General features: G+C 44.6%; 1 protein-coding gene across 2 annotated transcripts; it reads left to right on the top strand.

Moving 5' to 3' along the window:
* Positions 1 to 283: 283 nt before the first annotated feature.
* Positions 284 to 11,125, top strand: LOC133489176 (RNA-binding protein MEX3B). 2 transcript variants are annotated; one of them, XM_061798012.1, is made up of 4 exons: positions 284 to 874; positions 1,301 to 1,814; positions 4,850 to 5,112; positions 6,323 to 11,125. In XM_061798012.1, the coding sequence occupies exons 2-4, from the start codon at positions 1,355 to 1,357 to the stop codon at positions 7,529 to 7,531; spliced, it is 1,932 nt and encodes a 643-aa protein (XP_061653996.1). In that variant the 5' UTR covers positions 284 to 874; positions 1,301 to 1,354; the 3' UTR covers positions 7,532 to 11,125. The 2 variants fall into 2 exon arrangements, with proteins under 2 accessions (XP_061653996.1, XP_061653995.1); XM_061798011.1 differs by having other exon boundaries at positions 285 to 835.
* Positions 11,126 to 13,465: the final 2,340 nt, after the last annotated feature.

The raw sequence follows: 13,465 nt of genomic DNA, 5'->3' as shown, positions 1-13,465 counted from the left end.
ATTTAATTGCATACTAGTAAGCTAAGCGTGGCGCAAATAGTGGGGGGAAAAAACAAACCAAAAAACGTTGCTAGTAAAGCAGTACTACTAGTGCGCTGGATTGTCTCGGTGAAGACAAAGAGAAAACTAGTAAGCTCCATAGCTGGATTTCAAGGATCTCGAATAAATGCTAAAGCAGTCAATATAATCCACACGTGCCTTTGAATGATTAAAAAAAACAAAAAACGCTTGTTTTTAAAGGAAACAAATCAAGGCATGGCGGTCCAAGCGACGGACACAATGGTAATGACAGCAGCCGTGGCTTTGCGTGGACGCTCTTCTCCCCATCGCCGCATGTGGCCTTTGAACCCATTGTTGTGTCGCGGCTGACGTCAGTGCCGTCGGAGCGAGCGAGCGAGCGGCATGCGCCTGGCGAGACAAAGGCGGCGGAGAGCTACTAGAGCGGGCTACGCCGGAGAGAGCGAACGGGGTCACGGAGCTCCCAATCCCACTTTGTTTTTTTTTTCTCCCTCCCCACCCAAAGAGCCAACACGGTTTCGGGGGCTGGCGTTTCCCCGACCATGAAAACACTCTCAGGAATACTCAGAGACAGCAACGGGCATCCTCTAACGTTTTGTATTTATATTTTTAGGGGGACAACTCGCATCTTTTAACGCCCCCCCCCCCAGTTTTAGCGTGCTAGGCGGCTAACGTGTTAGCTCTAAAAAGGCTGCTCCTCCCTCCTCCTTGTTCCTCCTCTTCTTTTTCTTCTTCCCGGCTTACTTTCTCATTTGTTCTTGAAGGAACGAGGTGACAGCGAAGCGTGGCGAGAGCGAGTCGACAAAGTGAGGATAAAGTAAGTTCGGACGCTGTGAGTGCATTTAGGAATCAAAGTGTGAGTATGCGTGCGTGAGTGAGTGTGTGTGTTTTTAAAAGGAGTTCCACAGAGGAGCTAGCTTAGCTCCCAAACAAAGGGGTCGGCAACGTGACTGAGTGTGGACGAGCTACACTGCTAACTGTGGCTAGCCGGAGCTAACAACAGCACTTCTGACACTTTTCGTCGCCTTTTTTGTGTTTTTGTTGTAATATTAAAGTAACTCGCGACACGTATCGTCTTGTTGTGTTTGCGTGGGTAGGGGGGGAAGACGCATTTTGCTGTTGTTTCAAGGGAGCACGCTTTCTTTATCCCGACAAAGCTGGATGCTTGGAGTTGTCAGTCACAACAAGACAAAGCAAGGCGCCCAAAAGCTGACACCCACCTCAAAACATCTCATTTCCCCAATCTTTGATTGAATTTATGTCATTTGTTCTTATTTCTCAGCTCACTCCCGACAAGCAGGCATCCGTGATCTGATGTGATATCCACGGAGAGACTATGCCTAGCCCTTTATTCCACCCGGACATAATGGACCACGACGTGGTGATCAGCAGCCAGCACAATGGGGTCGCTCTGCCCCGAGAAACGGACCAGGAGTCCCGGGACGAGGACCACCAGGAGGTGCTCCGCTTCGCCCTGGACCAGCTGTCACTCATGGCCCTGGAGAAGGTGGACTGTGGAGGCGGGCTGGTCGACACACTGGACGGGACCCAGGCTCCCGGCTCGGAGGGCTACGCGGACCTCCAAGTGTCCCGGGACTCGCCGACCTCCTGCTCCCCCTCCCCGGAGTACTACGGCTCGGTCGGCTACCACATGGCCGGCGGCGGCGGCTCGCACCCGATGCTCCACGGGGAACAAAGCTCCTCCGTCCTGTGCAACCGAAAGCGAAGCGTCAACATGACGGAGTGTGTTCCCGTGCCCAGCTCCGAGCATGTGGCCGAGATCGTGGGGAGACAAGGTGAGCCTCTTGCGGCGTTGTTTTGTCGTGAGGGGGAACCCGGTGGTTCTTTGTTTGGGTGCTGGGTAGCGGACAACTTTTGCTTCCAGGCTATTCTCGGTCTGCTTTGCTCTGCGTGTAAACACACAAACGTTAGCAATGCGGCCGTTCCAGCTTTTAAAATGTCATATTTGGTACATCGAGTGTGTGCTTTTCACGCTGTTTTTCGGACAATACTTTGACAGGCTGCAGGAGGGGGAGGGGTGAGACGGGGTCAGACAAAGCAGTCTGGACATGTCTTGCAGCCTGCACCAAACAAAGGGAATGGCGCTAAATGCGCTTTGAATGCATCAGAAGCCGAGAACGGGGGCTCGGATGAGAAGATAGTGTCACCCGCTACTTAAGCGTATGCCTACACGGCGTGTTATTGTGTGAATGTGCGCTTTTTTTTGTGCGGGGGGGGGCAGAAACGGGCCAGACAGTCTCGCAATCACGGCACTGGGCGGTGTTACGCCCTGCACCCAAAAGCTCCGGCTCGCGCCGTCCGTCCGTTACACCGACGCCGCTCGGCTCGCCGCGTTTCCCCGCTTCCTCGCGCAATTTCTCGCCTCCTTTGGCCCCGTCGCGCATACTCGATAGCGGCTGGCGCTTTTTTTCGTCGCCGCTTAGCATGTCGCGGCCGCGGCGTCGTTTCCAGCATTGTTCTCTTTGTTTGAAAAAGCCATGCTTTCGGCTTCCCACAATGACATCACACTCCGCGCCTCCTATTGGTTGCCCGGATGAAGCGTCATCATTTAAAGCCACAGTGCACCAGAGGCCACAACAGTCACTATATTTTCAGCGTGAGGCATGTCCCTTTTAAATGTTAAATCCAAATAGAAAATAACGTTATGTCTCTAACTGCAGTGTTTGAATATGGAAAGCTCTTGCAGCATTTATCTGATGTCCAGCTTCAGGTCTATGTACTAGTACACCATTTGTTCTCATTAGTTAGATGATAGAGCACACTAGTAGAATGACTGTCTTAGTTGTAATGTTTTTTTCCTACTGGTACACGATTAAACCTTACTAGTAAACTACTGTGCTGCACTAGTAACACCAGTCGGAGCATTTATTTGATATACTTGAGGTCCATGTACATCCTTTGTCGTCTGTAGTGAAAAAAATACAACGCTCTAGTAAAAAAGACTGTCTTACGAGTAATGTTACTAGTGCAGCACAGTAGGTGACATTAAGTTTTAATTGCCTACTAGTAGGCCAAAAGTGGCACTAGCTGTGGAAAAAAAAAAAAAAAAACTTTACTAGCGAGACACAGTCATTCTACTAGTGCCCTGAATTGTTTTACTAGTGAGGTCTACTAGTACATGGGTCTTAAGTTGGCTATGGTTTTTTTCTTTCTTTTTTTTGTCAGGCCCATGAGAATTTAAATGATCAAGAGTCATGTAATAGTTGTTGCAGTTAATTGAGCTGTTTTTGTTCCCCTAACACTGGTTAATTTAAATATATCTATTGTTACTTGGTTTATTGTAAACAATGAAATAAAAATATCTTGGTGCAATATTTTTTTACATCCATTTATTGTAATAAATAATTGGTTAGTTACTTATTAAAATACTGAATTTATAAATATGATTTAACTGTGAGAATGAAATTTTATTTTATTAAACTATTTTACATAGAACCCTTTTGAAAAATCCAATGTGGCCCATGAGCCTAAGTTTTCCCACCCATGCACTAGAAAATTAGGTGCCATCTAAAAATACAATATTTTACAACTGAGTGTAATTTAGTACAGTTTAAACCCATCCATCCATCCATCCATCCATTTTCTGAGCCGCTTCTCCTCACTAGGGTCGCGGGCGTGCTGGAGCCTATCCCAGCTGTCATCGGGTAGGAGGCGGGGTACACCCTGAACTGGTTGCCAGCCAATCGCAGGGCACATTCAAACAAACAACCAATCGCAGGGCACATTCAAACAAACAACCAATCGCAGGGCACATTCAAACAAACAACCATTCACACTCACATTCACACCTACGGACAATCATAAAATATCAATGATGTATTGTAAAACAGTGTCAGTCAAAACTGAGAATTATATTCTTCCTCAATGCTTATTTTGTCTTGCTCTTGTATTGGATCTGTTTACACACACTATTGTAGCTTGCTGAGTGACTTCTCCATTATTTTAATGCATTGGGCCATTTTTTTTTTGAGTCACATGCTCCATGACCTACATTGGCCAGAGCAGTCCAGATCTGAAAATGAAAATGGTCAACTCGTCAGTGGTTCTGTGAGTAATATGACATTAATACAAACCATCACATAGCTGTTTATTGTCCCTCTCTCTTTTTTTTATTATTATTATTTTTTAAAGCTTTGTGTTGCGAACCAAACTTAGTCATAAGCAAAATTCTGATACACCTTCGCTGGAGTGAAGCGGGGGAAAAAAATGGAACAATTAAGGTACTGTGATGCTCTCGTACGTGGGGAAGGAGAGCCACAGTCACCGATGCACTTTCAGCTGTTTCTTGACCGTGACGAACAGTCGAATTCACAAATACAAAATGAGAACACTCGCAAGGAGCAGATATGCACACTGAACTATAACGGGCAAACCCGACTCCAGCTCCTGTTGTCACTTACTGCGCCACGCATCCAACACAAATACTACGTGCGTTATTTTCAGTAATTGCACTAAATCCAGTTAATTTTTGTTTTATTCTCTTATATTTGATTGTTTTTAAGCAATATGATGCTATTTTTCTTTATTAAAACCAAAAAATAATATTTGTGGTTTTTGAGGGGCTGTACGGATTAAAAGCATTTCATTTCAATGAGGAAAATTTATTTGATATGATTAAATTGAGTTACAAGCTTGGTCGTGGAATGAATTAAACTCATTAAGACCACTGTATAGTAATAATAATTTCATCTTCCGCTACCCCTAGTGGCCATCCTTGCGTCTGCAGACGTGTAGCCAGTGTACAAAAAAATAACTGCTTTTTTTTAGTTGCACAAACCTTATGTGTTTGTGTTTCTTTTTTGTCATCCAGGTTGTAAGATCAAAGCCTTGCGTGCTAAAACCAACACTTACATAAAGACCCCCGTCCGTGGCGAGGAGCCGGTGTTCATTGTGACGGGGCGCAGGGAGGACGTGGAGATGGCCAAGCGGGAGATCGTCTCTGCAGCCGAGCACTTCTCCATGATACGGGCGTCCCGTTGCAAAGCAGGAGGGTCCGGAGGAGGAGGGGGAAGTGGAGGAGGGGGAGGCTCACTTCCTGGACCACCGCACCTCCCTGGACAAACAACCATTCAGGTATTGCTAACTGCCTTTTATTTAATGTCCTTGACATAAAATTAAAACCTAAAAGTGGTAAAACATGGTAGCGCGTTGCTCCCAAAATGTGGAATGTATTTTTTTATGTAATTTAAGCTAAGAGCTGCCTCTTTAGTTGACATTTTTAAAAAGCTGTTAATACATTTTGTTTAGGGCAGGCATTCCAGTAAGACTAAAACGTTTTAATTTTTATTTATTTGTATGTTTGGTTTGTGTTTTGGGGGGATGACACTGAAATGCAGTATGACCTTCAGGGGAGAATTTAATTTGACCGTCTTTAAAATTTTGTCCAACTTTGCAGTGTTTCAACCCTTTTTTTTTTTTTTGTATGGTGGCAGTGAACTCAACTCACTTCACAAGCAGCAGTTTGCCAAATAGTGAACAATTCTTCAAAAATGACACTTCAAGCTGTTTATTGCCACCAGCAGTTGAAGTTGAGAATTATTATCTTACTGTAAAACGAAACATAAACTAGAGAATTACACTTTGTGTGTTTAAAACATATAATCCGCTATCTTATTGCTAACACATAATGGGAATAGAGTCAGTGTCGAGGTGTTATAACCCTTCAAACAAAGGATATTTGAACACGAACGGTGGAGCAACACATGTAGACAGATAATATAACAATACTTGCGTATATTCTTTATCCCCCTTCAAAGAATGACTAAATATTACTGCGGCTTACAGAGGATCTGAGACCAGCTTCATGTACAGTATATCCATGTCTATTATACTGCCCCCGAGTGGCCAAGGTGCGTACACCAGAAGGAGCAGAGCAATGTCCATTGAACTAACGCAAACGAAATAAGGCAAAAACAGTTTAATTTCTTTACTTTATAATTGTCATTACTGTATGCTTTTAAACAGTACAACATTATAGAGTGCTATTTAAAAACAACGCATTACCAATACATTTTGGGAGATTTTTGTGAATCTTGAAGTTGAATGGCATTTCCATTTATTTAAATGGGGAAAGAATTATTTGAGATAGGGTTTTGAGTCATGGAACGAATTAAACTTGTATCTCAAAGCACCACTGTATCCTATAACAAAGCAGTGACAACAAGTCAAAGCGTGTCCAAAAGCTTTTTTTTAAAGGAAGCACTTTCTGAGTCCTCTGTGTGAAAAGTGCTTTATAAAGGAAGTTTACTCCCGCACTCACTTTGTTGTGTTTGTTGTGGTCCAGGTGCGGGTGCCCTACAGAGTGGTGGGTCTGGTTGTGGGGCCGAAAGGAGCCACCATCAAGCGCATCCAGCAGCAGACCCACACCTACATCGTGACGCCCAGTCGAGAGAAGGACCCCGTGTTTGAGGTGACCGGCATGCCCGAAAACGTGGACCGCGCCAGGGAGGAAATCGAGACTCACATCACACTGAGAACCGGAACCTTCGTCGACCTCCAGGGGGACAACGACTTCCACACCAACGGCACGGATGTCAGCCTGGAGGGCCTGGGCGCCCTTGGCGCCGGCCTGGGGGCATCCTTGTGGTCCCGGGCCACCAACCACCATTCCGCACCCCCGCCGCCTCCGCCCTCTCCGCCGCCTGCCGCCATCCCAATGTCTGTAACCCGCAAGATGTCCTCCTCAGTGTCCTACCACGCGCACAACGGCGGGATGAGCTCCGAAGGCTACGGCGGGGGCCGTAAGGGCAACGAGGGGGCCAGCCCCACCAGCCCCTTCAGCACGGGTTCCAGCAGCGCCGGCGGCGGATTCACTTTTGGGGGCGACTCCACTCCGCTCCCCTCCTCAGACGAACTGGGCTTTGAATTCAGCGCTTCCAACATCTGGGCCCCTTTCGCCAACGGCACTAACAAATCGGGCGGGTCCTCGCACCCGCAGCCGCCTCTTCGTCGCAACAGCAGCGGCCTGAGTGGCGGCGCCATTACGCCGCGGCTGTCCCCGACGCTGCCTCAGGACGCGGGGGCCGGCCCCCTTGAGCACCCGCTGGCCCGCCGCGCCCAGAGCGACCCCCTGAGCACACTCTCTTGGCTGCAGTCTGGCAACGCGGGCGGCGGCGGCTCCGGCTCTGGCTCCTTCTCGGGGGGCTCCAGCTCTAGCTCGGGCGGCTCGTCCACCGGTTACTCCTCCTGCTCGGCGTCCTCGCTGCCCGGCGGTTCGCCCACCGACTCGGAGGGTGGCGTGGGCCTCAGCTCCGGGATGCTCAGCCGGCTGAAAGGCGGGCCGGGCCCCGGCGTGGCGGGCCTGGTTGGCGCGGGACCCGGCGCCAACAGGGACTGCTTCGTGTGCTTCGAGAGCGAGGTGACCGCTGCCCTGGTGCCCTGCGGCCACAACCTCTTTTGCATGGAGTGTGCCGGGCAGATCTGCCAGTCCGCCGAGCCTGAGTGCCCCGTGTGCCACACGCCGACCACGCAGTGCATACGCATCTTCTCTTAATGACGGCGGGAGCGTGCAGCGCGGGAAACGGGGGGAGGAAGGATTCACACTAATACCCTTGAACACTCAGTGGACCATAATAATAATAATAGTAATGCAGCATTTCTAAAGACAATGATGCTGATGAATAATAACAATAATAATAATGACGCTATAGATTTATTTGGAGACAGTCTCTTGGTGGGGAAACTAGTGTCTTATCTCTCTTCAGGCCTTCATTTTGAACCCCTTGCATCTCTTCAGTCTTTGCTTTTGATTCCTTTTGTACTCAGCAGATATTTTTCCATGAAGCTGTCCGACGAGGCCTGCACTTTTCTACTTGCGTCTCTTCATGACCCCCACTTTCTCGCTTTCTCTTTGTCCTTGCGCCCTTCTATGTGACATTAATCCACGGGTGTCAAACTCTCTTTTTAAAAATTTAATTAATTAAAAAAAATTTTTTGTCATGGGCCCCATCATAGTTATGATGTCCATCAGAGGACCATTATGAGGGAAACCATATAAATGTACAGCTCTGGGGCAAAAAATAATAGACCTAAAAAAAAAAGCTTTACCATTTTTGGGTATTTAGAACTTTTTTCATGTTCTGCTAATAAATGCTCTAAGTGTAAATGAAAATATTTGTATTTGGAATTTTGTCAGTAGTTTATAGAATAATGTTCATTTTGCGCAAACGTATACAAGTAGCAAAATTAGAGAAATTGAATTTTGCAGCAGTCTCTTTTTTTCAGAGCTGTATAATTGTCTCATATGCAACAACTTGATGGATACATTTTGAAATCAGAAGTCATTACCCTTTTCAAAAGGGATTTTATTAGTAAAAAAAAAATGCAATTTCTCTTTGTAAGTGAAGACTAATTTCAGTTTGACAAGAAATATAAAGTAGACGCAAAGGATTTTTCTGACATGGCGGGCCCGATCTGGCCCCAGGGCCTTGAGTTTGACACCTGTGACATTAATCCTATTGTTTGGTTGCGCCCGGCGTGTTGTCACCCACCCACCACCTCCACCCACCACCTCCTCCTGCTCCTCCTCTCCTCTTCTGTTGTGGCCTCAAAGACCGAAAGTAGCCATCAAGCGATGCCAAATGTCTGTAGAAGTGAGCACATTGTCTCTACTTGTGGAGCCCAGTCAAACATTTGACAATCCTCCTCAGATACGTGTGTGTGTGTGTGTGTGCGCGCGCGCGAGTGGACTAGTCTATCTCTGTCCGCACAAACCATGATACCCCACTTTTGCATTGTGTTTCTATCGCTTTGAAAAATCCTACGTGTGTGCGTCCGTGCGCGTGTGTGTGTGTGTGTGTGTGTTTTGTCTGCTCCAGTTCACCTCCCCCCACGGCAGTCTCCAAGGCAGGAGCTGACCCATCCACGCCCTCCCCCACTCACACCCACGCACACACACATGCGCGCACACGCACACACCCTCCTAGTCCACTCACATCCTGTCTGTTTCGCTTCCATCGGCTCCTTCAGCCTTTTCTGTGTGCCTGTGAGAGAGTGAGTGCTCGTTCGTCTTTTTTGCTGTGAGTGTGTTTGCGTGTGTGTTGCTGGTAAAGGAGGTTTTTTTTTTGTTTTGTTTCTGTGAGAGAGTATGTTGTAAGTATGACATTGAGAGTGTGTGTGCGCGCACTTGAGTGTTTGTGCTGCTGTGTCGGAGTGTACGTGTTTCTATGAGAGAAGAGTATGAGTGAGAGCATTCTTTGTGATTGTATGCCTGTGTGTGTTCCTGACTGAAAGAGAGGGTGTTAGTGAGAGAAGTATGCGAGTGTGTAATGTGAGAGTGCATTGCTGTCTTGAGTCTTGGTATGTGTGTCCCTGCGAGAGGAGTGTCAAAGAGTGCTTGTGTTTGTGTGAGAGCGTGTGTGTGTAGTGCGAGTGTTTTCATGTGTTGCTATGTGTGAGAGTGGCTATGAATGTGTATACTTTGAGAGTGCGCATGTTTCTGTGAGTCTGTTCCTGTGAGAGTGACTTTTGTGATGTCGCCCATAAACATTTGCTCCAACAAGGAGGTCTTGTTTAAGCAGAGTTCCTTCCATACAAAAAAAACACACACAAGGGGTCATTTGAAGTATTTTCCATGCACTGTTACCCTCCAACCCAACCCCTGCCCCCTTCCCTGCCCGCCTGCCTGTCCATAGGAACACGAACAAACAAAACGCAAACAGCTCTTACTGTTTTCATTCCGGTCTTCCGCCCCAATCTGGCAGCAAAGCTGTGCGGCACTCTGCATCCATACGTGGTGCACAAAATGGACGCCTGTGCATCGTCCTTTATTTTTCTCTCGTTTTATTTCTCCGTGAGTTTGCAGTAACTGCCTCCTTTTTAGTGTTCACAACATTTGTATACGAAATGTGCTCAAGACGCGAAGAAGCCATGACGAACTCGATTCTAATGACAACCGATTCTTTAAGGGCTTCCTGGGTTTTTTTTTTGGTTTTTTTTGTTTTGTTTTATTTTTTAGGCTCACACAGTAGGAAGAATCGACCATCCTTTACGGCAGCTAGTGGCGATCATCCAGGGCTTCCACGCACAATTTATGTTCTAATCCCAGCAAACAGCAGAATGTTTCGCTTGATCTTGGACTGAATTGTCACATGGGATTTAATTAAGTGGGGCTGTTACATGTGTGTGCAAGAAGGAAGTGCGTTCGGAGCCCTTAAAGCCCTTCTTTAAAAACAGGAAATTTAAACGTGTTGTTGTTGTTGAGTCCAGGTGGCCAATGAGAGAATGTTAGGCTTAATGTACAGTACTTTAATTGTTAAAAAAAAAAAGGTACAACTTTTTTCAGATTGACTGCTGATTTTTATTTTTTTAGGCCCAATGTGTTCCCCTACCCCCATTTTCTCACTTAAAGGTTTGAAAACAGGGTTTCCTGAGGCATGCTAGCCTGACCTCTGACCCTTTTTTTTCTGATTAAGGGGGGGGGGGGATGCAAAGAGAAGCCTCTGCAACGAAGGGGGCAGGGCGCGGAGCCAGGGGGGGACTCGTGCAAGCTCCCGCCTGCCCCCCGCTCGCCTATTTTTTATTTTTTATTTTTTTTGCTTTAATTCTCTTTTGTACGCTGAACCAAAATGTAAAACCACGTCAGCAGAAGTACCTGTGTGTGTAAATATTGGAACAATCATCGGCGTCTCGTTTTCGTGAGCAAAATGGCTTCTTTGAAAACGAGAACTTGTATCGTTACTTGTAAGTTAACCATCTGCATGTCATTAGATCATTTTTAAGATTTAAAAAAAACTTTTTACACATTTTATTTTTACAATTGATTTGCTTACCTAAATATCCCAGACAATAATGTGACCGTTTATTAAGATTTTTTTATTTTCATTTTTTTTAATTTTCATTATTTTCTGTGTACTACATATAGGCAATTTATAACAAAATGAGAAAATTATTGAAGAAAATTTTAAAATTGAAATATATTTTATTTGAAAGTTTATGGACCTTTTAACGGAGAGCCGGGAAAAATTGTATCATGATATGATTTGAGCTGGTTTGACGGTTATGAGAAATGTATCAAGAGTTTTATTTTTTATGCTTCTTTAATAAAGTCTTTGGTTTTTGGTTTCATTTTTTTACTGTAAAATGACAACTTGTGTCTTGTCTTTTTTTGGCGCTGTGTGTGCAATTTCTGATGTTGGACATGTACCTTCAGCAGGAACACATTTAAACCATGTCGGCCTTTATTTCAATGTTTGAGGTGATGTGATTGCGCTCTTTAGTTGTTTGTTTTCGCAAAGTAATAGTAGTTACACGTTTTGTGCTATCATTTTGTTGGTCCCTTGAGTGAGGTTAGTACTGGTTAGTGATCACCTTGTTCGCTTCCACAGTGTTAGTGATGCAAAGGACAGTTGCCTTGAACCGAATGACTAGAATTGAAAAGATTTGATACTGAATCATTTAGTACTTTGTCATTCATTTTATGAATAAGCCCTGGGGATCACATTTACTCTAAAATGTTCACACACACACACACATATATATATATATATATATATATATATATACACACACACAGACATAGACACACACACAGATGTACTGCATATATATACACACACGAGTGTATATGTATATATACACACACACTGCTGGATGCAATTGGCGTAATAGTCCAGCAGATAGCGCCACCATATTCACCAATGTATCTGGTAGAGGCACAAATGCAAAAGGAGGGCAAACGTGTGAGCTGGAATGAATTTGAGTCTCACAAAAAAAAGACATTGAGAACTAACTCAAGTTTTGTAATTTTGAAGTGATTTAAAGTGTGTAAGTGTCTGGGAAAAAATCTGAGGGGTTTATATTTTGCCGATTTACATGGCAATGATGACTTCTTCAGGCTACTTGGTTTTTTTTCTTCCAGAAATTGTTTCCTCACATTTTTGTTTATCCCAAACATCTGTCAAATCTATCCATATTTAATGAAAGATGATAAATAACATTAACTCATGTGTTTTCTAAATTGTCTATCCATCTCTGAACCACATGTTCTGGGATGTTTTTATGAGCGGTGAGGCCTGGTTTAATGGGTGCGGTAATAATGGAAATGGGAGTTGGCCCAGTTGATTAATCAGGAAAAGTGCCGAGTGCAATAATGGGCTGCCTCTACAATGGGGAGAAAAAGAAAGGGAACTGTTTGGAATTTTTTAATTTATGCATAATTTAGTCATAAAATGTAGCCTGATCATCTAAATCACAAGAAGGAAAAAAGTCTTTAACTATTACCACACTAGCAATTATATATTTTTATAGAGCATACCATGTAAACATTCACAGGACTGTGTGAAAAAATTAAGGAGACTGTCTATTGTGATTTCTATGAAGATCAGACCACGTTATCACAAATTTAGGCAGAAATGTAAGAAATTCGAAAGGTTCACATACTTTTTCCTCCCACTGTATATATCAAAAATTAAACTAAACATTGATTTAAATCAGTATTTATCGCTGAACTTCAAAATAACAACAACAGAGTTAGCCCACTCTATTTTTCATCCATCCATCCATTTTCTGAGCCGCTTCTCCTCACTAGGGTGACGGGCGTGCTGGAGCCTATCCCAGCTATCTTCGGGCAGGAGGCGGGGTACACCCTGAACTGGTTGCCAGCCAATCGCAGGGCACATACAAACAAACAACCATTCGCACTCACAGTCATGCCTACGGGCAATTTAGAGTCTCCAATTAACCTACCATGCATGTTTTTGGGATGTGGGAGGAAACCGGAGTGCCCGGAGAAAACCCACGCAGGCACGGGGAGAACGTGCAAACTTCACACAGGCAAGGCCGGATTTGAACTCAGGTCCTCAGAACTGTGAGGCAGATCTGCTAACCAGTCATCCACCATAAAAAGATAGATTAAGATAAATAAAGATATAGATAAAGGTCCCTAAAGGTCTTATTATACTGTTGTTGTAGTGCAGAATTCCAATATAGGGGTCAACAGATGTTACTTACAATTGCTATTAATAGATTTTTCAGCTACTTATCTTTACATGGCAGTATGTAACTAAGAACCAATATTTCGTTACTGTACTTGTTTTTCCTCACGTATCTTTACTTAGTTTTCTGACAACTTTTTTACATTTACTCCCTACATTTAAAAATAGACAACTGTACTTTCTGCTCCTTTGTCAAAATACACTACTTTTTTCAACCTCTGTGGAAGATGTAAATAGGGAGATGTAAATTTGATTATAATTATAATTTTAAATTGGGTCCAACGTGTGAGTTTTCCTCAACTTATATTGCTTGTTCGGAAAAATCTACGCATTTTCGCAGACTTGTTTGCTCAACATGTTTTTTCAGCATACGTCTCATCTGTTGTCTGCCTGTGCACATGTACTGAATAAGTTTCCCTTTACATTCACGGCTCTGCAAGATTGCTTTATGATCCATGAAGAGGGGGAAAAAAAACCACACCAAAAGAGTCCGA

The sequence above is a fragment of the Phyllopteryx taeniolatus genome, chromosome 14 (genome assembly GCF_024500385.1).
Source record: "Phyllopteryx taeniolatus isolate TA_2022b chromosome 14, UOR_Ptae_1.2, whole genome shotgun sequence".
In the NCBI taxonomy this organism is placed as follows: Eukaryota; Metazoa; Chordata; class Actinopteri; order Syngnathiformes; family Syngnathidae; genus Phyllopteryx; species Phyllopteryx taeniolatus.
Note: the sequence above shows the minus strand (reverse complement) of the source record. Positions and strands in the feature narration are given on the sequence as shown.

What these genes read in the sequence shown, in the direction of transcription:
- LOC133489176 (XM_061798012.1), top strand. Translation starts at nt 1,355, where the DNA reads ATGCCTAGCCCTTTATTCCACCCGGACATAATGGACCACGACGTGGTG. An exon ending in CGAGATCGTGGGGAGACAAG is followed by an intron (nt 1,815 to 4,849) that starts GTGAGCCTCTTG and finishes TTTGTCATCCAG; the next exon opens with GTTGTAAGATCAAAGCCTTG. An exon ending in CTGGACAAACAACCATTCAG is followed by an intron (nt 5,113 to 6,322) that starts GTATTGCTAACT and finishes GTTGTGGTCCAG; the next exon opens with GTGCGGGTGCCCTACAGAGT.